General features: G+C 36.5%; 1 protein-coding gene across 1 annotated transcript in view; it reads right to left on the reverse strand.

Annotated features, from left to right (window-relative positions):
* Nucleotides 1–26,549, reverse strand: part of SLC25A21 (solute carrier family 25 member 21) — a 762,825-nt gene that overhangs the window by 4,143 nt on the left and 732,133 nt on the right. The window contains exons 8-9 of the mRNA XM_069082271.1: nt 1,063–1,244; nt 150–202 (exon numbers count right to left, since the gene is read on the reverse strand). Coding sequence (XP_068938372.1) covers nt 150–202; nt 1,063–1,244 — 235 coding nt within the window. The remainder of the gene's footprint in view (nt 1–149; nt 203–1,062; nt 1,245–26,549) is intronic.

The raw sequence follows: 26,549 nt of genomic DNA on the forward strand, positions 1-26,549 counted from the left end.
TTTAAACCTTCAAGATCTTGTCTTTTTTCTACTGTGTTTTGCTGTTTGGGGAATTTTTATTGTGTTGGTGATATATACCATTTTTTTTAAAAAGAAAAGACACCAGGGAAACAAAGAAGGAAGGATAGCTATAATGGAGACATCATTACCTGGTCCAAGTCTCATAATCTTGGGAAGCAAGCCTTTGTACAAAGCAAAAAACCTACAATCAGAAGGATTGAGAAACATTTTTACTCTGAAAACAAAATGGGATTGTCTCTAGATGCTAGCCCTGCACTTAAAAGTAATCATTTGAAATTACACATATCCAAAACCAGACAGTACCTGCCTAAGTGGCCTGTGCAGTCAATTGGATGAGGAGAAAGAGTTAATCAATGCTCCATTACCAAATCTTTCCTGATCCCGTCCAATCAGAAACATACCTTTCATCAGTAAGATGGTTTTTCCTTTCAGAGAAAGTCTTATTTTCAAGACAGCTGTTACATGAGCAAAATGACTTATATAATTGAATTTTTTAACCTCCAAGTCAATCCTGGCTTATGAGCAAAATACAGCAAAGTCAAAATAAAAATATTACTTTTTAGCTGGAGAAAGACATAAAAATTAGAAAGGCAGAGGAAAGGAAAGATTTCACAATTCAAAAACATGATGACCTCACATATTCATCCTTATAGAAGTATATGGTAAAGGTTATATTTATTATGGTTTTCAGTCAAAAATTTAAATTTTCTGACAGCTTTTTTTTAAAGCATTGATAAACATGATGTGAATTGATAAGTAAAAGGCTCATCTTGGGCTTCTCAGGCAAATATAGGCACTGGAGATGAATGAAGTATACTGTACTATGGAAGAACATAAACTTTGATGGTGTCAGAACCCTTTGCAAACATCAGAGAATTTTCTCACTTTACAGCAAGTTTCTCAGATGTTGCATAGAGCTCCTCAGATGCACACACAAAGCAAAGGGCTTTATGGCCCTAATAAAAATGGAAGTAAAATACGGTTTTTACAATAGTTGAACAAAACCATAGGCTTTTGCCATTATTAAAATAGGAATTTTACCCTTCTTCCTGATAGATCGTTGACATTGTTTTAAAACAGGTCCTATACTTGATCTGTCCAGGAACTGGTTGTGGCCCTTGAATCCTACTTTTTGCAACATCAAAAGGAATGTTAATGACTGAAGCTGTTGCTCCAGAAAGAAGACCAATCCCAAATTTTCTCCAAAACTCCAAGATTGGATCCTAAAAGAAAAGAAGAATTAACTAACAGAAAAAGGAAACAAAAGCACCTAAGTATGTTTAACACCATAAAGGAATATGTACCTAAATGGAAAACTCACACTGCCCAATCTGAGCACATACATGCTAGTCCAGAGGAACCGTTAGGATTTCCTCGGCTGGAACTTGTTTTCTTGACAATCCCATTGGCTATGTTTTTACACATGGTCTAAATTGCTGAAGTACACATTTCCTCACACAGGATTTATAAACACAGTTCATAAAGAAAGACTGGCATGGCATATGGGGATGATTTGTATAATTGGGCTTCACAATGTACTTAGTATTACTGTATCAAAACAGGAGAAATCCAAGCGCACTATTAGCTAATTGGCCAGAATATTTTACAAATGACAGCAACTTCCACCATGAAGCCTACTAAAATGCTCATTTGTGTGTTGGACCCCCAAATGTTAAATTAAATAAAGGCTAATCTCAGTCTGCTGCTATTCCCCTCCAGGTTTTTTGCATTTATTTTCACGTGTAGCTGATCCACTGTACTAGGAAGTACTAGCTTCCTGTTATTAACAAACCAACTTGGGACCGCTGCAAAACAGCCTGTGACATTCTGTGCATTATAAACAGTAGTAGCAAGTCACCGAGGTAATTGGCTGAAGAATTTACAACACATTGTTTCTGAATCTATTCTTCCTTCATGGCAAGGAAAAAGGAGAGAAAAACGAAACACTAGAATAGAAAAAGAAACAAGAAAAAAGAAAACAAATGTCTAAAAACTTCTTTCTCTATTTGAATTTTGGTCTTTCAAATTGGTTTGATTTGATTTCCTTTAACTTGCTTCCCTCCCCTGGTATGCTTTCTGACATCAAAGTACTTAATTAGGGCTTATGTGGGAGTCACTTTCCTTCAGACAAATTCTTAGACTATTTTTATGCCCAGCAGAGCTCACATTAAGTTCCTTTGTAATGAATTTGCTGGGAAGTTCTGATAAGTTTTTAAGCCCTTGTTCTTGCACAGCAAGCTGAGTAACAATTTTTTCACAACATACCCCATGCTACTTGCCTATCTCCCCTGTAAGTCAATAGTTCAGAAGACTCTTTACATATCATCAGTAAACAGAGAAACAAATACACAGTGATGTCATGATATCACTCTATTTAACAGAAAGCCCTGGAGGTGGTAAAGTACACCTGATTTCTACTTTAAAAACAAAAACAAACAAAAAAGCTTAACCACTGCATGTTTCTAGTATCTGTAAGGAAGGATAATTCTGTGTACTCTAAAAAATTCATTTATACCAATATCCCTACCCTGTAAAAATTCCTAAGTGGCTAGGAATATAAAACTTGAAAGGTTCTTTAAGATTTCTTGGACCTGAACCATACAGGTACCTTACAGCTTTAAAGGGATTTTAGAACCAACAGCATTGTTTTAACAGCAAACACAGTGCAGGGACTGAAGTATGAGTGAAATGTGTTTAAATCATGTCTTTCTTCTCTTTTATAAGAAGAGAAAAGTGCTTTCCTACAACCACCTTAATATTTTGTCAGCATGATGTAGTCAAAAAAGTACTAGACTTAGAGTCAGAAAACCTATTTCCAGTTCTGGAGCTTACTTACCTGTGTGACCCTGAGCAACACACAAGGTCTCTGAAGCTTAGTTTGCTCCTCTTTAAAATACCTAAATACTTACTTGCCTACTTCCTAGGGTTATCGTGTGGATTAAATAATATAATAGATATGAAATTGCTTTCAAAATTGTTTTTTTAAACCCATTGTACTAAAATATTTTTTGTCGTTATCCTTTAACAATATTGTTTTGTAACAATATGAATTAAGTAACATTATATTAAGCATTGGTCTTGTAAGAACCCCAAAGTATTATTCAAACAATCTCATAGCATTTGTATGACATTATAATAGCTAATATTTACACGGTGCTGGAAGAGAAAACAGAGTGAGATGGATAGAGTTCTGGACTTGGAATAGAGTGGAACAGTGGAAAGAACATTGGTTCTGGAATCAGAAGGCCTAGGTTCAATCTTATCTCTGATGATTATTGCCTATATGATTGTGGGAAAGTCATTAACAACCAACCAAACCATCAAAATACTCATTGTCTAGAAATAAAAGTAATGAAAACTTATATTTATAGTGTTTATAGTTATAAAGCCCTTATGTATATCTGAGTAACACAATAACCTTTGAAGAACATAGTTTAAATATCATTATCCCCATTTTACAGATAAGATTTGCATATTTGCTTATATACTTTTTTAAACAACAAAAAAACCTTTTTATTTGTTTTAACTAGTCTTCTCACCTTTCCACAACAAACACTTCCCCCTACTTGAAAACACAAGAAAAAATATATGTAGTCAATCAAAATAGATTTCCACCTTGGCTATATACACAAAACCCATACCCATAATTTGTTCATCTATTCCACAATTTGTAGGTATCTTCCAGATTACCATCATTTGACATCTCAAAAAGAGGTATAAATAGATTTGTACACCCCTAGTATTTGTTTTGTGTATCACTAAACAGGGAAATAGGAGGAAAGGGGAGAAGGGAGATGGAGGAGGAGAAAGAGGATTTAGCAGGAGGGAAGAATAGAGTGGAAATGGAGATGTGGGATGCCAAGGCCAGAGAAATTCAGGGCCAATATATCCTTACTTTATATGCTTGCTGTGTTCAGAAAACATAAATCTTCCTTTGCTCAATGAATCACAAATGTCTCATTTTATACCAATACTGAACATCAACTAAGAGGGAACTGGGGCTAGAGCACAAACAGCAGCTTTTCAAGTGATGACCGCTAAATCATTTACGCTCCTGATTGTGGCTTCTCAGTACTTGAATTCCTTCTGGCTGCTTTCAATATTTCTTTTTTGACCTGAAAGCTCTGGATTTTGGTGATGATGTTCCTGGGAGTTTTTATTTTGAGGTTTCCTTCATGAGGTGACCATTGGATTCTGCCTATTTCCACTTTGCCCTCTGGTTCTAAGATATCTGAGCAGTTTTCTTTTAAGATTTCTTGAAATATGATATCTAGGTTCTTTTTTGGTCACGGCATTCAGATAATTAAATTATTCTTAATTTTTTTTCTTCTTGATCTGTTTTCCAGCATGGTTGTTTTTGCTCTGAGACATCTTGATATTAGGGCTGGGTTCTGCCACACTTCTGAAGGGAAGGACTGGGCTCGTCTTGTTGTTTTCTCAGGGTCTTGAGTGTTGTATTATTCTAGGATCTTTAGGACAAGCTAGGAACCTCAAAAGGATCTGATTCAGAATAAATACTTATTGCTGGTCTTCTGTTCTGAGGTCTGCAAATTCGGGGTTTGGGCCAGTGTAAGAACAGACTGGACTTGGTCCCTGTCAGTCAGCTTGAAAGCTCTTTGGATTCAGAGCCAAAGAACTGTAGGCTTCACTTCAAGCTGGGATTCCTACCTTGGTTATTTCTTTTCAGGCTGGGCTACATGCTTCAAGTAAGAACCTGCTTTGTACTTGGGATCTGAATCATACTGCTACTGCTGTTTGCTTCTAGACTTCCTCCTTTATCAGTTCACTACCTTCAGCTTCCCTAACCACAAACTTTACCCCTCTATGCAGGTCCTCTTTTCAGTCTGCCCTGAATATGTGACCTGCTACTTGGTGGTGGGTGTCAAAGCTGCCAATTAAGAACTGTCTGGGACATCTTCTTGCCCAGTTGTGAAGTCTCTCTTTGGGTGTTGGAGTATTCCCAGTGTGCTTTGAGATGATCCCATCCCCAGGGTGAATAAGCTTCCTTATCTGTCTCCCTATGCTGAGTGAAGTTGAACAAATGACTTACTAGGACTTTTTTTTTCTGGATTTCCTCATCAGAATTTGGTCTGGTGTATTTTCTATATCTATTTGGAGAAGTTTGTGGAGTGGAGTTCACCACATTCCACTCCGCCATCTTGGCTCCAACTTCCCTGACCCCCCACAATGTCTTGTTTTGTTTTTTACAATTAATGATGCCTTTTGTTTCTGACATCATAATCATTTCCTGTTATGTACCACTCTCATCCCCAACCCTAAAGAATACTCCTGTATTAAAAAGAATAAATGTCAAACAAAACCAAATGGACATAATGATCAGTCTATGAAAGTGTGCCATGTTTGATATTCATAATATGCCTTCAGAAGAGAGAGGTTAGAAAATATTTTCAGACAGCATCATAGTAAGGTTAGGTAGATCAATCAATAAACATTTGTTAAATGCCTACTATGTGCCAGAAATGGAAGCAGATTGTCAGAGAGTCATGCCTATGGTGATGGTAGGATTTTGGAAGAGAACTTATTTTTAGAAAGCCTGGAAAAGGGCTTCAACATCTAGGTCACTAATAGTCATTCCAAAAACTAACATGTTTTTTTCACTCATTAGCCATTACTTAATTTGTAGCATGGCATATCTAGGTCTGTGACCCAGACTGAAGAGGGTTTTGGAAACTCTGTTGTTGTTTCTACCTGTTTCAGTAGTGTCTGATTATTCATGATGACATTGGGGGTTTTCTTGGCAAAGATATTGGAGTGATTTCCATTTCCTTCTCCAATTCATTTTACAAATGAGGAAACTGAGGCAAACAGAGTTAAGTGACTTGCCCAAAGTCACACAGTGTCTGATTCAAATTAAACTCAGGAAGAGGGTTTCAGTAATGTCTGATTCTTCGTGATGACATTGGGGGTTTTCTTGGCAAAGATATTGGAGTGGTTTGCTATTCCTTCTCCAATTCATTTTACAGATGAGGACACTGAGGCAAACAGAGTTAAGTGACTTACCCAAAGTTACATAGTATCTGATTCAAATCAGACTCAGGAAGATGAATCTTAACAAAACATTTTTTACCAAATATGCCCCTCCTCGAGTTGGGCATATGTCAAGGGAAATTAAGACATGATTTCTTATCAATTTTCCTCTCAAAACAAATAATATTCTCTGGAAATAAACATATACACATCAAGTTAGAGGGAAATATCTAGGGAAATGCTCTCAGCCTTCAGGGGTCCTTGGTTTTCTGCTCTTCAACACTTTTATCAACAACTTTGATAAAGGCATAGATAATGTACTTATCTAAGTTGCAGATAACACAAAGTAGAGAGAGATCACAATAGATGAAAGTGTCAGGATACAAAAACAGTATCAATGGACTCAGCTGCCCAGTTTGTGTGTTTGTAAAAATGTGGGGATTTTAGTAGACTATAAATAAAATATTAGTCAAATGTGTTACCAAAAGAAAAATAAAACACTAATGTGATCTGAGGCCAAATTAATAGTTATGGAAGTAGGTTGCTGTCTTGTTATACCCTGTGTTGGTTAGAATAGGTGTTCTGTTATTGGAACTTCTATGGTTACTATTTTCTTTTATGGGAATCACATTTTAGGAAGAACAGTGAATGAATACACAAGATGATGAAACAATTTTAGAATAATTGTAGACCATGCATTACAAGGATGAATTGAATTAAATGGAGATGAATCTGGAGAAGAGATAAATTACTTTTTAGTGGACATGACATCTACTTTTATGTATATCTATTCTTTCATATAGAAGAGGTACTATATTTATGCTTTTTAGCCCCATATGGAAGAATGAGGAAAAAAGAGTAGATTATAGGGAGGTATATTTAAGATCATTTTAAGGAGAAAAAGATTTCCTAACAATTAAAGCTGTTCAAAAGTAGAATGGACTGTCTTAAGACTTCCCCCTCATGTCCCACTCATTACGTTCTCCCTCATTCAAGTAGATGCTAGACGATCATTTGTCAAAAATATTCAAAAGGGTTTACTGTTTATATATAGGACAGAGTACATAGCTTTTTAAGTCACTTCTAATGCATTAGTATTCTATGATTGTAAATCCTTGTTGGCACTATGGCCTGTACAGATAGATATATTTTGAATTGAATTGGTACTTTGCATCTAGGAGTACCAAGTTATTCAATTTTAGAAAATTGAGTATGCTAAAAAAAAATGTGTCATGATCCCTAACCTCAGGGGTGGAGTCAAGGTGGCAGAGTGGAAACAGGACCTCCTCCTGGCTCTGGCTCTCATCACCTCCAATCCATGTAAAAGGGGATTCTGAACAAACTTTGAAGCTACAGAACCCACAAAATGACACAGAGAAGCTAATTTCCCATTGAGGACAGCCCGGCAGGCCAGCAGGAATCATCCAGCCTAGCACTCTGGGAGCTGAGCCCAGCTCCACCTCCAAGGATTTAGTCCCAGGGTGGGCCTGACCTGGAGGGGATCCAGATCACCAGCAGCTGTGGTGGTCCAGAATTATCAACACATAGATGGTAAGGACAAAGTGAGAGGTCAGTGCAGTGTGGACTTTGGGATGCAGTAGTTGGGAGTGCATTGGCTTTTGCCCCTGGGGTGAGAAGGTGCTGAGGGCTGTGGGTACAGCCCCCACTACAGGGCAGCTTCAGCTGCTGGCCTGCAGAGTGTAGGGGGACCAAGAAACCAGTCTGAGGGGTATTCACTCTTGCTTTAACCTACTTGGATCTAGATTGTGGTCTAGGGTGGAAGTCCTGGGGTGTGTGACCAGCTTGCCAGAGTGTGTGGAGACTTCATAGAGGGCACCCAATTAATACCTCTGGCATCTGAGAAAACCCCAGGGTTTGGAATGAAGCTCTCCTGTCTGGGAGCAGAGTCCTACTGTGGCAAAAAGCCCAAATGTCAAGTAATTGAATGGCTACATGACCAGGCAAAGGAAGCAAAGCAAAAAGAAGAAGCAAACATTAGACTTCTATTTTGCGGACAAAAAGGATCAAAGCAGGAAAAAGGAGGAAAACAGTGAAGTCAAAACTCCCGCACCAAAAGCTTCAAAGGAAAATACAAGCTGGTTACAGGCCATAGAGGACCTTAAGAAGCAGATAAGAGAAGTGGAGGAAAAATTGGGAAGAGAAATGAGAACAATGCAAGAAAATTATGAAATGAGAGTCAACAGCCTGACAGAGGAAAATAACACCTTAAAAAAGAGACTAACTCAAATGGCAAAAGAGGCTCAAAAAGGGAATGAGGAAAAGAATGCCTTAAAAAGCTGAATTTGCCAGATGGAAAAAGAATCTCAAAAGCTCACTGAGGAGAATAACTCTTTCAGAATTAGAATTAGATTGGAGCCAATGGAAACTAATGACTTTATGAGAAATCCAGATGCTGTTAAACAGATCCAAAAAATGGAAGAATAGAAGGCAATGTGAAATATCTCATGGGAAAAAACACTGACCTGGAAAATAGATCCAGGAGAGATAATTTAAAAATTATTGGACTACCTGAAAGCCATGATCAAAGACAGAACCTAGAAATCATCCTCCAAGAAATTTTCAAGGAAAACTGCCCTGATGTTTTAGAACCAGAGGGCAAAATAGAGGTCAAAAGAATCCACCAATCACTTCCTAAAAAAGATCCTAAAAAGAAAACTCCTAGCAATATTATAGACAGGTTCTGAAATTCCCAGACCAAGGAGAGAATATTACAAGCAGCCAGGAAGAAACAATTTGAATATTGTGGAAACACAATCAGGAAAACTCAGGATCTGGAAGCTTCTACGCTGAGGGATCAAAGGAATTGGAATATGGTATTCCAGAGGGCAAAGGAGCTGTGATTAAAACCAAGAATCACCTACCCAGCAAAACTGAGTATCATGTTTCAGGAGAAAATTTGGTCATTCAGTGGAATAGAGGACTTTCAAGCATTCTTGATGAAAAAAACCAGAGTTGAATAGAAAATTTGACATTCAGATGCAAGAAGCAAGAGAAGCATAAGAAGGTAAACTGGGAAAAGAAATCATAAGGAACTTATCAAAGTTGAACTATTAACATTACTGCATGGAAAAATGGTAATTGTAAGTGATGAAACTTTTCTCAGTATGAAAATAGTTGAAGGAAATAGAAATACATACACACACATATATGTGTATATATATGTCTATATCAGAGGGTATACAGGTGTATGAATACATATATGAATGTGTATATGTATATATATATGTTTACAAGTATATAGAGATAGAGAGCACAGGAATATAGAAGAGGCAAGGGAAAATGGTTACAAATGGAGGAGAAGAATAGGACAGCAAAAGGTCAAGCTTATTCTCATTGAATTTGGCTCAGGAAGGGAATGACATACACACTAAATAGTGTATCTCACCCTACAGCAGAGTAGGGGGGAAGGGAATGAGATTGGTTATGATGGAAGGGAGGACAGGCTGGGGTGGGAGGGTAGTTGGAAGCACCCGTTTTGAAAAAGGGACAGTATCAAAATAGATAATAGAACAAGTGGGAGGTGGGATAGGAAGGAGGGAAATATAGTCAGTTTTTTTACAATATACCTACTACGTTAATGTTTTTCATTAGCTACACATGTACAACCTATACTGAACTGCTTATCTTCCCAGTAAGGGTGGGTGACAAGGGATGAAGGGAATGAATCTGAAATTCAAAGTTTTAAAATCAAATCATATATATATATATATACACACATACACACACACACACACACACACACACACACACATATATATATATATATATATATATATATACTATTATTAATACTATTTTGCATGTAATTAGGAAATAAGATATACAGGCACTGGGGCATAGAGATCCACAATGCCCTACTGGAAAAGTTGAAGGGTGTAAGGGAGAAGATATGGGAAAGAGCAGATTGGAGGAGGGGATATATTGTGGACTGCTATTTTGTGGCGATGGGTAGGGGAAAAATAGGGAGAAAATTTGCAACTCAAAATTTGACAGAAAAGAATGATGTAAGTGGCAGCTAGGTGGTGCAGTGAGTAAAGTGCTGGCCCTGGAGTTGGGAGGACCTGAGTTTGGTTTCGGCCTCTGACACTTAACACACACACACACACACACACACACACACACACACACACACTCACACAAACTATCTGTGAAACCTTGGGCAAGTTACTTAACCCCAATTGCCCTCCAAAAAAAAATGAATGATGTAAATCAGACATTAATAAAGCATTTGAAAAATGAAAAAAAATGTATCATGTATCTTAGGAATGACTTAATAGACATGTGAGACTATTGCTGAATGATTCGTTCTTTGAATCATGGTATAGTTCCTCTGGTCCCAAAATCCAACATTCAGTAGATAACAGTCCAGTGGATCAGGTCCTTTGGTTTGAAAAAGTTTCCTCCAATATTTTCAAATGGTTTTTCAAGAAGTGGTCACAGTTAACATCTCAATGCACTGAATAAAATCAAATAAAAAAACAAACAAACCCCCAAAAACAAGCTGTACAGAGTTTCACAGATTTACTGTCATCACAGAAAAAGCAAGTGGTTGTCTGAAAATAGAATCTCAGAGAATTGTTCTTTATCATTTCCCATACAAAAAAAATATAAAAGAAGGCAAAGAATTCAGAGATCATCATTATGGGGCATATTTGACAAGTGAAAAAATGTTTGGGTAACTAGATGGCACAATTCCGGGCCTGGAGTCAGGAAGATTGTTCCTGAGTCATTTAGCCCTGTTTGTCTCAGTATCTTCATCTGTAAAATGAGCTGCAGAAGAAAATAGCAAACCACTCCAATGTCTTTGCCAAGAAAACCTCCAAAGGGGTCATGTAGAGACAGACTCTACTGAAACAACAGTAGAACAACAACAAAGTTTACAAAACCCTCTTTATTCTGGGTCACAGATCTAGGCCAAAAAGGAGAAAAAGATGATTTAGGAGGGAAAAAATTAGGTAATTAATCTTATTGAGAATTATTCCTTTTATACATGTTGGAGTTCTCACATTGACTCCTACCTTCTAAACAAATTAGTATGCTCTTTAAACAATAATAATAACAACCATGTAGTACCTTGTGGTTGACAAACTGATTTACATGTTTTCCCATTTGATTCTCACAAAAATATTGTGAGACTCATTCACAGAATTAAAATATGTTGCCCAAAGTCAAATGGATTATAAAGGGTTGACAGTGGGATTTGAAATCAGTTCTTATGATTCCAAAGCACTTTTTGAAGTGTTCTTTCCTTTATGTCCTTCTGCCTATTTGAGACATGGAAAGACTTTCTTGCAGTGAAGATTGGAGGGGTAAGAGGATCAAAGTTGGAAAGAGATCTTAGAAATCATCCAGTCTAAAGCCTTCATTTTAGATATGAGAAAACAGGCTTAGAGAGGCAAAATGTGGTCACATTCCTGAGGGACTGGGGAGAGATGATATTGCCCTTTATAGTAAGAGGAAATGTGGGAGGTTCCCTTTTCTCTCTCCCCTATTCCTTCTTCTCCTATTACTTGCAGTAGAGCTTTGTATTGAACTGATTCCCATTGTTTTACATGTATTCTTAGCATTTGAACTCATTAAGGGGTTGTTTTCCCTAACACCTTTGGCCCATGGACCTATCCTTAGACATAAATTGGGTACCTGGTCAATGACTTAACCTGTTGATATTTTCACCTATACTGAAGGAGTGTGGCACTGGGAGCCCAGTTGTCAAAGTCAAGTGTCAATATGGCAACCCTATGCCCTCCCAAGAGAGATTCCCTTGTGCCAGAGGACTGTCACAAAATTATATACATGCAGATACATACACACATATAGAGACATGTGAATATATGTGCATATATGTATATATGCCCACATGTCTATTTACAGTCTCAGCCCCAAAGACTATTGATTTTGTGGAGATCAATGTACTGTGCCTGCATAAGCAGTGGGTTGAATTTGGCAAGAGGGAGAGAGAAAAATGATCTGATCTCTTCAATCTCTTCTGGTTTCCAGTTTTTAGAGAGAAGATGTATAATGCCAATCTCTCTTCAGCACCCTCCCTCACCCCACAGAAAGGAAAAAGACTGGGAAGAAGCTGACATGAAACAGGTGGCAGTCTCCATCATGCCTTTATCTGCCATTTAGTCCGCTAGAGATTTTGGGGAACTTCCCCTTGGTGAGGTCTGGGACTCTATCTTAATTAAGCTGAGTTACCTCATTCTCACTACTCCTTCAATCTATGTTATCTGGGATATTTTCTAATATGTATGTTTTCTCTGGTTTCTGTTTTGATTTAACTTTTCTTTACTATTTGCTAAGTGTGTTTATTGTGGAACTGGTTTTTGGTGGGAAAGGAGTCAAGCTCAGAATATAAAGCTTGTAGCTCCTTTCTTTTTACAGTGAGAAATGAGTTTAACTTGAACAAAAAATTTAAATCCCTCAGACTAATAATATTTAAGGTAACAGACAGATCTCATCTTTGCATGGTATCCCCTCTCTTTGAGGAGAACAGAGCAGTAGCCTCTGGCTCTAATCACCTGCTTCCCCTTCTGGTAGGAATGAAAGTCTCCTTTGGAGAAAAGTAGGGGGAGAGGACAACAGAGATGTCTATTCTTGCCTCCCCTAAAGCCATATGACACTACCCCACTGTTATATACACACAAACATGTGCATATACACACATTAACACACATTAATGTATATGTACATGCATATATTGCACGGGTATGCTATACATATATGTATATACTTACCCATACTCATATATCTTTGTACATTGAACGATTCCTTCAGTATAATTGATAGATCATCTTAAAATTCGAGGCACCTGCCTTGGTCTGCATTTTTGGGGTTCCTCATGCTACCTCTCAACTGGCTGGCTACGTCCATATCTCTTTATGGGTCTGAGGACTGCGTATTTAGTTGTATTTTCAATTGCAAAAAGCCATTCCAAATCAAAAAAATTATATCTCTACACACAAGTGTGACTTCTATAAAGTTTAGTCTGGACCTGGACCTCTACTGAGGCAATGATGACTGCTAGTAATACAAAGATTGACAAGTATCAGCAAAGGCATTCTTCTGCATTTCTCCTTTTTAGTGAGAGAAAAATCACTTTCAGTCCCCCAAAATTCAATTCCTTATAACTGATTTGAAGGTAAACTGAATTCTGAGAAAATCCTCCAGTACACATATTGAATGGTTAGAGCCCCCAGTAAGGAATTGCCATCACTAGAGGCATTACCAAAGACACCAGAAGAAGCCCAAAAGCCAACCTAGGTTCATTGATTCTTCTTCATTGCTCATTTCTTACTTCAGGAGGATTATTCTGTCCTAATTGTGAAAGACCACCACTTGTTCTGGGCTGGGTTTAACTTAAACCAATTCTCTGGTAGTTTATGTTCAATTTTGGAACAAAATGAATCACTCATGAATCATTCAGTAGTTAACAAAAGGAAACTTACTTTGACAGAACAGAAGTATATTCAAAGAGGGTAGGCACCAAGGATACCTCAAAAGGAATTAGCCAAATGAAGCTCCCTCATTTCCTAAGTCCCCTTCTATGCTCCAACAGTCAAGCATCATTATCAAATCTTTTGTACTCAGGTGAATAGGAGGTGATGTCAACAGTCTGAACCTTAAGTCTTCTGATACAATCAAGTCTCAGGGATGGTTTGAACACCATGGAAGAAAAAAAAAACTAGTCCAACTTGCAATGGAGAAGACATTAAGATATTACTTCCATCATATCTTTGTCAGTGGTTTATTACCCAAAATGGTGGCAATTATATTTTCCCCTTCTATTTTATTGAAATGTTATGAAAATATATTGAAGTTTTAAATGAAGCACATGGTTGATATAAAGAATGATGAACTAAGAGAGTAGGAATTTGTGTCCAAATCCTGCTTTTCACACATTCTCTAGTTACTGGTTGTGGACAATCCCACTTTTATCAAAGTTGTCCCAAGTATCAGATGACATAATCTATAAAACCCTGTCTGTGCTCACTCCTCCAACACACACTGGCATTGATAGATTGGGTACCCCATAGAGGCAATTCTTACTATATATCTATCCATCTAAAATTGTAGTTAATGAGTCCCTACAGGTGTGCTTTCCCTTAACACTCAGTTCTTTGCAAAGACATTTATTTACTCAAATTGTATAGCAAGAATAGTATTTACAAAATATCTCCCCCACCCCAAGGTGGAGAATACTGTTCCACAAATACACATAGAGTCTGCAGGAGGAAGAGTAGGCTCAAACTTAAAGTACAATGGTACTGAAAAAATGTGTAGGAATAATCATGACCCAGAAAGCTTACAACTCAGGAATTATCCGGCCTCGGTATTCTTTCCCCTGATGGTCCTATTGAAGATTGTTGTGGGGTATGGTGTTAGTGATGAATAAGCATTGGCTAGTTCATCTCAGATAGAGTCTAAACTGGACACATTGATCCATTACTCAATCTTTTGTGGGCAGCTGCAATATTTAACCACTTTGACTTAGCTGTGTAGTGTTGGGATCTCTTTAGCTGGAGTGTTACTCTGCCTTTTTCAGATGGATGGACTACTACCATGCCCATTCTTTTATTTTTAACCATGCTTTAGAAATCTTCAGAATTTGATAATTAGACTTCTTCCAGGCTGAAAAGTTTCATGTCATTTATACTTTTGCTATAGATTTTTATTATCTCATCCACTGGTCATTTTTATTCTTTTCTTCTAAAATCCTTTCCATTTCCTTCATAAAATGTGAAGGTTTCAAATGAACACATACCCATCAAATGTTCAGGTCTCATACACACCTAGACAATGCTGAATATAACTGAATTTGAATGGCTATTATATACCTTGGTGTCTTGTTACAAAACATGCTGTTTGGGGGGATGCAAGGTTGGCTAGAAATTCCTGTCATTTCTTCATCAGAGAGTGCCATAAGTTTTCCTAACAGTAAATAATAAGGGGTACCAAAAAGAAAAAGGGATTCAGAAAGGATTGTGGACCCTGTGATAGTCCAAAAAATCCAACAGTTCAACCACAGCACCAGAAATGTGATCACAAGCCTCAGAAGAGTTAACAATCAGCACAAAGAAAATTATTTGACCTCAAAATCCCAACTAATTGGACCATGGCATCCAAAGTATATAGCCAGAAGCTAAAGACAGGATCAGTAATTTAATGCAAGTCCACAGAGTGGTTAACATCCATAGAGACAAAAATCTCTTTAGCAAAGCAGCATATTCCTTCTCTTCTCCCTTCTTTTGAATGGCATCTGACAGTGCTGTTCAGTAATTGGCCAGCTGGCTGAAAGTATAAGCTGTTGCTTAAGCCTAGTCCCATTTCCCAGCTCTTTGTGATTAGGACTTGTTATCTGCTGAGAGTTATTATTCACAAAGATATGCCAGAAGAGAAGAATCCAGGGAGATAAAAAGAAAAATCTTTTGGAAGTGAAATGAAGAATGAGTAGACAGTTGGGGATTTTTTCACAGTACACTGATACAAAGATGGGACGTTTTTTTCAAAGCAAGAACACTAATAAGATACATACATAGTCCCTACAATCTTCTTCCTTAAATATAACAGGCAACAGAAATTTCCTGGTCCTTTCTCATCTCTGATTCACCACCACCCCAAATATTAACTTTGATTTCAGTTCTGAGCAATTATCACAAATTCCATAGGTAATTTGTTTCAAGAAAATCCAGAAATCAAAGTTACATCATCTATTAACCTCTTTTCCTGGTTTTTCTTTCTACATGGTCCTAAATAACTAAGAAATATTATTTGAGAGATCCAAAGGTTCAAAAATTCAGAACTTTTAGCTATCGATTAAGAGTTTTAGGATTTCCATTATTATTATTATATTATTACTGTTATCTTTTGGAAACTGTTTACTCGTGAGACAAAAAGAAAGTTTTAACAGACTTTTAAGAAAGTAAATATGTGTATGTATGTGTGTATGTACATACACATATACAACTTGGTATCCATATCAGCTAGTATTATGTATGAACAATTGGGGGATGATTGAGCATATTTGTCATTAGTCCCAAGTTCTGGATAGTTCTCTAGTGACTTCTTGTCTAACATATGAGACACATTAAATTCACATGTTCTAACAATATATAAGTAAATATGCATAAAAAGCAATGCAATAATAATAGTAGAGGGTCTATTTTATAACAGTACCTGCATAAAAATAGCATATGTGCAAATAGATAAACATAAAAGTACACATTGTTAACAGGCAAATCTATGGTATGTGATATATTTGTCGTATGTAACAATTTTTAACAATTACCACATATGTCAATAAACATATGAAGTTATATCTCATAAGCTGTTTGGATGACACACAAGTAGGAAGGATAATGATATGATAGATAACAGACTCAAGAAAAAAAACAAGCTGGAATAATGTACCTAAAAATTAGCACAATCAAATATAATTATTTTAAAGAAACCAATCATGTAAGTATAGGTTTCATAGTTAATATGAAAAAATTATAGTTGCCAACCAGTTAATGTTCCTTAGAGGTATTTAAGCAGAAACTTGATGATAAATGGTTAAGGATACTCTGGAATAAATTCTTCCATTGGTTGGTCAGTAAAGTCCTTTTTGATTCTAACAACCAATTAACAAGTATTTATTAAATGGTATTTATGTTTCAGGAAGTGCAAAGTAGAAGCAAAGACAGAAATGAAAGAGTCCCTGCCTTCAAGGAGCTTGCATTCTAATGAGGAAGACAGCATGTTTGTGTAGTTATGTACAAAACACATACAGAGAAGATACAAAATAACTTGAGTGGGAAGGGTACTAAACTTTTGTGGTAAAAATGTCTTCATGCAAAAGTGGTGCTTAAGCTGAGTCATGAAGGAAATCCGGGATGCCAAGAATCAAAAGCGAGAAGGGAGTGCTTTCTAAGTGTGGGCTCAGCTAACTCAGAGTAATGGAAATGAGAAATGGAGTTTTTGAGGATAGCAATATATTAAACATTCCCTTCATAATGACCTCTATAGGTGCTCTAGCACTTGGTGGCATATTATTCCTAAAAATTCCTATAGGACATATTGTCATTAGAACTCTTTTGTCGTATAATATCTTATATTGCTATTTAACTTTTTATGTATATGTACACTCTCCCAACTAGACAGAAAGTTCTGGCTTATTCTATCATGCTGGAAATGCTTCAAGAATATTTTGGCATCAGAATGTCTTCGTTTTGAGGACCAATTTAGCTAAGCATTTGCTAAGGGCAGTTACCAGTACACTAGCTATTTGGTGGTTTTGCTTTGGCTATGGTAACCTATTAAGTAAAGAAATATAATAATGGCTCTCAGGTTTATGAGGCCCTAGCTTCTTTGAGATTCTATAGTGACAGTAAGAAAGTAGTGGAATAGAAGGCAGAAGTTGCTAATATTCACACAGTTTTTAGATCACCACTAAATATTAATTTAGCTATTGATACTCTTAAAGTGAGACCCATGTACAATGAAATTGTTTAGGCATAATAATGAAGGAACTAAATCAAATCAATTTGAATATTCTCACCATAAGTTAAATGAGAAAGGAGAAGGAAGATACAATTCAAAGGATTTCCCTGGAGAGGCAAATAAAGGAATTGGCCAAATTATCTTTAGCATGTATCCAAAGGCAGGAAACACAATTTCATGAGTCATTTGTTCATTTCATATTGTAGCCCTCATGGTATATTTAAAAAAAAAACCTATCATGATATTTCTGGTTAAGATGATAATATGAAAAGCATAGAGAAACCTCCCTCTTCCACATAAAACCCAATTAAATATCTGAAAAGAAACATAGAAAGACCAATAATAAAACTGACAGAAAACAGAATTAAACTTTGCTAAAATGTAGCGATAAACCAGTAGAGGTTGATGTAGGGATCACATCAGGCAAGCTTACATGAACTCAGGTAAACTTGGGAAGGTGGGGAAAGAATCTAAACCAGGAAAGGGGGGTGGTTCACAAGGCAGGGTAAACTCTAACACTCAGAAAAAGAAACTATATCTATCCCTCTTAGGTCACTGTGTATGGAACATGGAAATACAACATGGAACATTGGGCACAGAATATGGAAATATACCTTTTATAGCATTGTGTCAAGCTATATATATAAGGCCAAATTGGTGCTTTAGATTCAGTATGAGAAGGACTTGTGAAGGAAACCTGAGACCAGAGTGATATCCAAAATCCCACTGGGGCCTGTCAGAAATATAGCAGAGGTCAGAACTAACCCCTGATTGTGAATGGCACAAGAAGAAAAAGAGACTTGTTGAGGCCAAGACACACAATGAACTACCAGGAGACTTAGTGCAAAGTGAAGGAATGAAGCAGAAGGTGGGATTTAATGCCAGCCACTGATCAGACATAGAGAGGACAGGACTAAAACAAGACCTACTCAATCCATCCAAGACTGCTGGAGAGGACTTCCTGAAATGCAAAATCCTAATGTAAGATCTGAAGATGAAAATATCAGTACATAGAAGAAAGCACTGAACACAAGAGAGTTAGTTGTAAACTCTGTTTTCCAGTCTAGGGAAGCTAGAATATCAGATCTCAAACTATACTACCAAGTGGTAATCATCAAAACAATCTAATACTGGATAAGAAGTAGAGTGATTGATCAATGGCATAAAATGGGTAGACAACAAAGAGAAATAAATGACCACACTAATCTAATATTTGATAAACCCAAACATTCAAGCTATTGGGTAAAAATGTTCTATTGGAACAAAACTACTAGGAAAACTGGAAAGTAGCATGGAAGAAATTAGGTATGAACCAACATCTCATACTATATATAAAGATAAGTTCAAAATGAGTACATGATTTATACCTAAAGGGTGATATAATAATCAAATTAGGGGAGCATGTAAAAAAATTATCTGTTGCTTTATGAACAGAGGAAGAGTTGATGACCAAGGAAAAAACAGAGAGGATCATGAGAGATAAAATGGATAATTTTGATTATATTAAATTATAAAGGTTTTTCAAAAACAAAACCAAATGCCAAACTATATAGTTATCAAATAGTTATCAAAACTATATCTCAGCCATTAAAAAAATAGAAAAATTGACCAATTAGGCACACAAGATATAGAAGTATGTGAACATTATAGCATAGTCTTCAAATAACTCAAAGATATCAATAAACACAATAGCACTGTGGCAATAATAGTAATATTTAAAATTCACATACTGCTTTGTGGTTTTTAATAATTATGTAAAACATAAAATAATGTTTTACACTTATTATATATTATTTCTATTTAATTATATTTAATAAATTACTATTTTTACTTCTATTTAATAAAATTATTTCTATTTAATAAATGTGGAGACTGGGACTGATTAAGTGATTTACTCAGGATCAGTATTCAAATTCAGGTCTTTCTGATCCAAGGACCAAAAATGACAGATACTAAGCATTTTAAAGTAAGGACTCATTCAGCAAAAACTCCTGGAAAGCTGAAACGTGTTCTGGAAGAAATTAGGTCTATATGATTCTCTATATTCCCTCCATTCAATTAATGTATCCATAGGTCCAGAATGTAATTATAGCTATGTTAATGAGGTGTTAAACTAATTGTAAAGGTTGATCACTGATCCACTTATGAGGTGGGAACACATCTCTGACTGAAGGAAACAATTCAATTGACTGAACAAATTAGTCATGCCTGTGGATGTTTTAGTAGTTAAGCCCTGGGCAGTTCTCAAGAATAGAAAAGCTTTCACACAAAAAGCTACATGTGGAGAAGAAATGTACTGATAGAGGAAAAAATATCTTTCTTTTCCTCCCACTTCTTTGAACATGGGACTTTGAAGGGTAGTTGCTGGACCTGTAGGAGACTTCATTCAAGGAGGAACAGACAAATACACTCAATAGAGATAGATAATTGCCTAAGGGAATATGCAGCTTCAAGGAGCTTGGTAGCTGAGAAGTCAGGCTATAGAGAGGAGAAGATCCTAGGAAGCTATTTGAGCTACCTTCCCCAAAGTGACTACAAATGCAAGATATGAAGCTGAATGTGAGCTGTGTGAAGACTAGGAAGATTAAAAGGACTTTCAAACCCTTTATTAACAAGAGTGTGGATTGCCAAAGGCACATGCATATCATGCATATGTTTTGTTAGCATTGTACTCTAAGCTTAAGCCCATTCTTCTCATGGACAGTACATGCATTTGTGACAGAGTATGCCCTAAACATATAGGGTAGGAGGAGTTTCTTTTTTTTAAGACTGTTCTTGCAAGATGGCTGAGTAAAAGCAGGAACTTTCTTCAGTTTCCACTCCAACCACCTCCAATACCTTTAAAAATGACTCTAAAATTTTACAGCTACAGAACCCACAAAGCAACAGAGAGAAACAAATCTCTCACTGAAGGCAGCCTGGCAGGCTGACAGGAAGGGTCTATCACACCAGGCTAGTAGCTGAACACAGTCCTGCAGGAGCTGTGCTGGCCCAGACCTAGGCCCAGACCTGAAGCACAGACTGGCCAGAGCGGACTTCAGGAGAGTGAATCACTGGCAAGTGTGGTGGTTTCCATACTTCTCAACCTACTAATTCCAAAGAGAAAGTAAAAGGTCAGTAGGGAACTCTGTTGGAACTGTGTGAGAGAAGAGCATGATCTGGCCCCTGCCCCCAGGGTGTCAGAGGTGGTGGCAGCACGGTGGCTGCAGCTGCTGCCACATAGCTGCCTCCAGAGCTCCTGACCTGCAGATTGTAGGGGAACCAAGTGAGGGTAATTCAGAGGGTAATCACTCTTGCTTTGACCTGCTTGGATTTGGGTCCCAGTCTTGGGTAGTGGTCCTGGGATGAGGAGCACCAGTGTGCCAGAACTTGTGGTGGCTGTAGAGAGGGAATCCTCCTCATAGTTCTGACAACTGCAAAAGCTCCAGCAATTTGGAACACAGCTCTCTCCACTCTGGAAGCTGAGTTTTACTGTAGCAAAGAGTTCAGAAGTCAAGGAATTGGTTGGCAAGATGAGCAAACAGAGGTCATGCAATCAGGTCATAGAATCTTTTTCTTTGGGGGTTGGGGGGAGGACAAAGAGGATCAAAACATGGAACCAGAAAAAGACAACAAAGTCAAAACCCCTACATAAAAAGCCTCCAAATAAAATATGAATTTACCCCAGGCCATGGAGGAGTTCAAGAAGGATTTTGAAAATCAAGTAAGAGAAGTAGAGGAAAAATTGGGAAGAGAAGTGAGAATGATGCAAGAAAATCATGAAAAGAGAGTCAACAGACTGCTAAAGGAGATCCCCAAAACACCAAAGAAAATATCACCTTAAAAATAGACTAACTCAAATTACAAAAGAGGCCTAAGAAACCAATGAGGAGAAGAATGCCTTCAAAAGCCAAATTGCCCAGATGGAAAAGGAATTTCAAAAACTCACTGAAGAGAATAATTCATTCAAAATTAGATTAGAGCAAATGGAAGCTAATGACTTTATGAGAAATCAAAATACTATTAAACAGATCCAAACAAATAATAAAAAAGGCAATGTGAAATATCTCATTGGAAAAAAAAAACACTGACCTAGAAAATAGGTCCAGGAGAGATAATTTAAAAATTACTGGACTATCTGAAAGCCATGATCAAAAAAAAGCCTAGACACCATCCTTCAAGAAATTCTCAAGGAAAATTACTCTGATATTCTAGGACCACGGGGCAAAAGAGAAATGGAAAGAACTCATCTATCACTTCTTGAAAAAGATCTCAAAAAGAAAACTCCCAGAAATATTATAGCCCAATTTCAAAGTTCGCAGTTCAAGGAGAAAATATTACAAGAAGTCAGGAAGAAACAATTTTAGTATTATGGAAACACAATCAGGATAACACAAGATCTAGCAGGTTCTACATTAAGCGATTGAAGGGCTTGGGATGTGATATTCCAGAAGTCAAAGGAGTTACGATTAAAACCAAGAATCACCTGCCCAGCAAAACTGGGTATAATTCTTCATGAGGAAATATGGATATTAAATGAAATAGAGGACTTTCAAGCATTCTTAATGAAAAAACCAGAGCTGAACAAAAAATTTGAATACAAAATACAAGAAGCAAGAGAAGCATGAGAAGGTAAACAGGAAAAAGAATTCATAAGGAACTCATTAAAGTTGAATTATTTACATTCCTACATGGAAAAAGTGACAATTGTAACTCATGAGACTTTTCTCAGTATGAGGATAGTCAAAGGGAATATATATATGTGTGTGTGTGTGTGTGTGTGTGTGTGTGTACATACATAGATGTAGGTATAGGAGGGTGTATGTCTGTGTGTGTAAATGTATACATAGACAGAGGGCACAGGATGAGTTGAATATGAAGGGATGATATCTAAAAAATAAAATTAAGAGGTAATAGAGGAATATATTGGGAGGAGAAAGGGAGAGATATAATAGGGTGAATTATGTCATGTAAAAGCGGCAAGAGAAAATTGTTACAAAGGAAGGGAAGAGTAGGAAGGTGAAAGGGAATAGTCCAATCTTACTCTCCTTGAATATGGCTTAAGGAGGGAATAATATACACACTCAATTGGGTATTTTACCCTACAGAAAAGAAAGGGGAAAATGAGCTGTGGGGGTGATAGGAGGACAGATTGGGGCAGAGGGTAGTTAGAAGCAAACATTTTGAAAAGGGACAGGGTCAAAGGAGAAAATAGAATAAGTGGGGGATGGGATAGGATGGAAGGAAATATAATCTTTCACAATATAACTACTATGGAAATGTTTTGCATAATTACAAATGTACAGCCTATACTGAATTGCTTATCTTCCCAGCAGGTGTGGGTGGGGAAAAAAGAAGGGAAAGGATCTGGAAAAAAAGTTTTAAAAACAAATATTAAAAAAATACAAACTGTTTTCTAAATGCAACTGGGAAATAAGATATATAGGCACTGGGTTATAGAAATCCATCTTGCCCTACCAGAAAGTTGGAGAAGGAGAATGAGGGAGAATATAGGAGAGAATAGATTGGGAGAAGGGGCATTCAGTAGGCTCACTATCTTGGGGTTGGGGTAGGGGAGAGACAGCGAAAAAATTTGTAACTCAAAATCTTGTGGAAATGAATGTTGAAAAATAAAAATAAAATAAAAAAAAAATACTTCTTGCTACTATAAGGCAAATAACTTTTCATTATTCTTCAATATTTTTCAGTCATGTCTGATTCTTTATCATCTCATTTGGGGTTTTCTTGGCAAAGATATTAGAGTGGTTTGCCATTTCCTTCTCCAGCTCATTTTACAGATGAAGAAGTTGAGATAAAGAGGGTTATGTGACTTGCCCAGAGTCACACAGCTAGTGAGTGTCTGAGGTCACATCAGAACTCAGGTCCAGTGCTCTAGTCACTGCACCACCCAGATACCCTATGCAAATGACTTTGCTAAAAGCTAATTAGTCTATTGGATGATTGTAAGTAGGATAGAGATCATACTGGAAGTGATACAGCTAGTCTGTTCTACATATAAAAAAATTAAGGACCAGTGTAGTTAAGGGTCTTGCTCAGGGTTAGAAAGGAAATAAGTGTAAATAGATTGGATTCAAACCAAGGTCCTTTATTGCCAGAGACTGTTCATTTTCTTGCATAACTTTTGTGTTTGTTAAGTAATTTTTCAGGTGTGTCTGACTCTTTAGGATCTCTTTTGGGGTTTTCTTGGCAAAGACACAGAGTAGTTTGTCATTTCCTTCTCCAGTTCATTTTACAGATGAGGAAACTAAAGAAAATGGGGCTAAGTGATTTGCCCAGGGTCCGCAGCTAACAAATGTTTGAGGCTGGATTTGAACTCAGGAAAATGAGTCTTAGGGGCAGTGAGGTGGTGCAGTGGATAGAGACAAACCTTGGAGGCAGGAGGGCCTAAATTTAAATCTGGTCTCAGACAGTTACAAGCTGTGGGAGCCTGGGTAAGTTACATAACCCCAATTGCTTTTGGAAAAAAAGAGTTTTTCTGACTCCAGGCCTGGTAATGTATCCATTGTGTCACCTAGCTGTCTACTGTATAACCTTAGTTGACTCTTAATGGGAAGTACACCACCACCACAGGCTCATGAACTGTATATAATGTTATGAGTATAGGCCCCCAGGGTTAGCCCTAGAACCTTACACAGCAGCTACTCTTAGAAGCCCCTACCTGATATTCAAAGTCTTAATTAGGGAAACATCCTAGAAGAGGATCATCTCTAAATATATATGGCCTAGATATAAGATAATATAAACAAATTATTGAAGTGCATAATGATGTATCTTTTGCAATTATGCATAGGGGAAAAAGGAAATAGAGGATAGGAGAAAAATGGACAATTTTGAATATATAAAATCCAGAAGTTTTTCACAAACACAATCAATGCAGTTAGAAAAGATATATTTAACTATTGAAAATTTTTTGTAGCAACTTTCTCTGATAAAGTTCTGATATCCAAATACTATATAGTATTTGGCAGAAATACATAAGAATAAGAGCCATTCCACAACAGAAAAGTAGACAGAATGTTAGGCAAAGTATTAAGATCTCTATTAAAATGCTTCAAATCACTAATGATAAGAGAATTACAAACTACAATTTGAGGTTCGATTTCACACCCATCATATTGATAGATAAGAAAAGATGACAGTTGCTGGAGGGGCTATGAAAGGACCAATGCACGGTTGCACTGTTGATAAAGTTGAGAAGTCATTAAACCATTCTAGAGTTCAATTTGAAACTGTCTGAAAGTCACTAAAATGTGAACTTCCTCTGAGCCAGTGATACCATTACTATGCTTAAGTATCTAAGAAATCAAAGAAAGATCTTTGGGAAGAGGGAAAAATTCACATACACAAACATTTATAGTAGCATTTTTTTTTTGTCATAGCAAAGGTATGGAAACCAAATGGGTGTTCATCATTTGGAGAAGAATAGTTGAACAAACTATGCAGATAAATGTAATGGAGTATTACTTATCCATAAGAAATGACAAAAGGGATGGATTCAGAGCAACACAGGTAGATTTGTATGAACTTAAGCAAAGTGAAATATGCAGAAACAGGAGAACAATTTATACAATTACTGCAACATCCTGAAGAAAAGGAAATCTGAAAGACTTAGGAACTCAGATAAGTGCAATAAAAAATCCTAACTTCAAGAAATTGAAAATGAATTATACTTCCCACCTCTTGTTACAGATATGATGGACTAGAAGTGTAGGATGAGATACTTTTAGATACAATGTGTGAATTCATTTTGCTGGGATTATGGTTATTTGTTACAAAAGAGGATTTGGGGGGAGAAAATTAGGAAGTGGGTGAGGGAATATTAGTGGGGTCAAGCAAAAAAAGAAGAAAAGAAAGAAAAATATCAGTGAATTTAAAAAAAATTAACAGAAGATAGAAAAAGGAAGTTCAAAAGTAAATAAAGAAGCAGAATGCTCATTGGAACTACCATGTTAAATTTTAACTATACAAATAAAAATGTCTCCGCTCTATAAAATATAAATTTGCTGTTTTATATCCACTTCTATTTTTCACTTCTTCTCCACATATGATACTGTTCATTATTGTTGATGTAAATTTGTCAGTTATAATAATAAAAGGAAATTTTTAAATAAAAACAAAAAAATTGTAGTTTAGGTATAACATCCATTTCAGAGAATAAAGAGGTAGATAAATTCTACAAAGAACTAAAAAAAAACCCTCTCTGAATTGAATTAATATATGACTTAGCTAGATTGATACAAAATGACTGTTATCAAAGTGATAATAAGTGAAAATGGTAAAAAGGTTATTGGAAAATATAGATTGGGAATGAGAGAGGTTGACAACTTTTAGACTAAATGCTTCATACTTATACCTCATGAGCACTTTTCTTTAGAAAAGAATCTGTGGGGCACAGGACAAGCACAGAATAATATCACAAAAAATTAACTTTGTTTCATTTTAGCAAAAACTCAGTAATTATAAAGGAATAATTCCTAAGTCAGCTCTTCATTTAGAACAGTGTTCATTCATGTTCATTTAGAACAGTGACTTTTTGTGGCAAAAATAAAACACAATACAAATAAAAGAATAAAGTTGAGAAAAGTATATGTCACTCAAAGCCACTCTAACGTGTCCTATTAATAAAGTTATTGATATGAGAAATGGGATATGAATGGACAAAGGGATTTTGTCATAATTAAAATTATTTCATTCAGAAATGTAATTGATATGTCAATTGTCATAACATGGAGATCTAAAAGACATGGTAGTCAGTAAACCTTAAAAAACCTGTCAAATAGAGATGTATGGAAGTTGAAGAGCATCACTGGCTTAAAATAAACACTTATTTGTAAAAATCTTATGGAGAAAAATTCTGGGAGATTATGAGTGATATTACCTTATAAAACTTGATACAGGAAATGGACAAGAGTCTATCAGGATGGGCAAGAATACATAGGTTACAATCTATACAATTGGATGGAAAATACTGATTGATGCAACCACAAGTCATAGTTTGAGAGGTGTCAGATTTTTTCAACTAAGGCATAATAACAATC

Source organism: Petaurus breviceps, unplaced genomic scaffold (genome assembly GCF_028583685.1).
Source record: "Petaurus breviceps papuanus isolate PSGF00001 unplaced genomic scaffold, PetGlider_PUasm1.0 164, whole genome shotgun sequence".
Taxonomy (NCBI): Eukaryota; Metazoa; Chordata; class Mammalia; order Diprotodontia; family Petauridae; genus Petaurus; species Petaurus breviceps.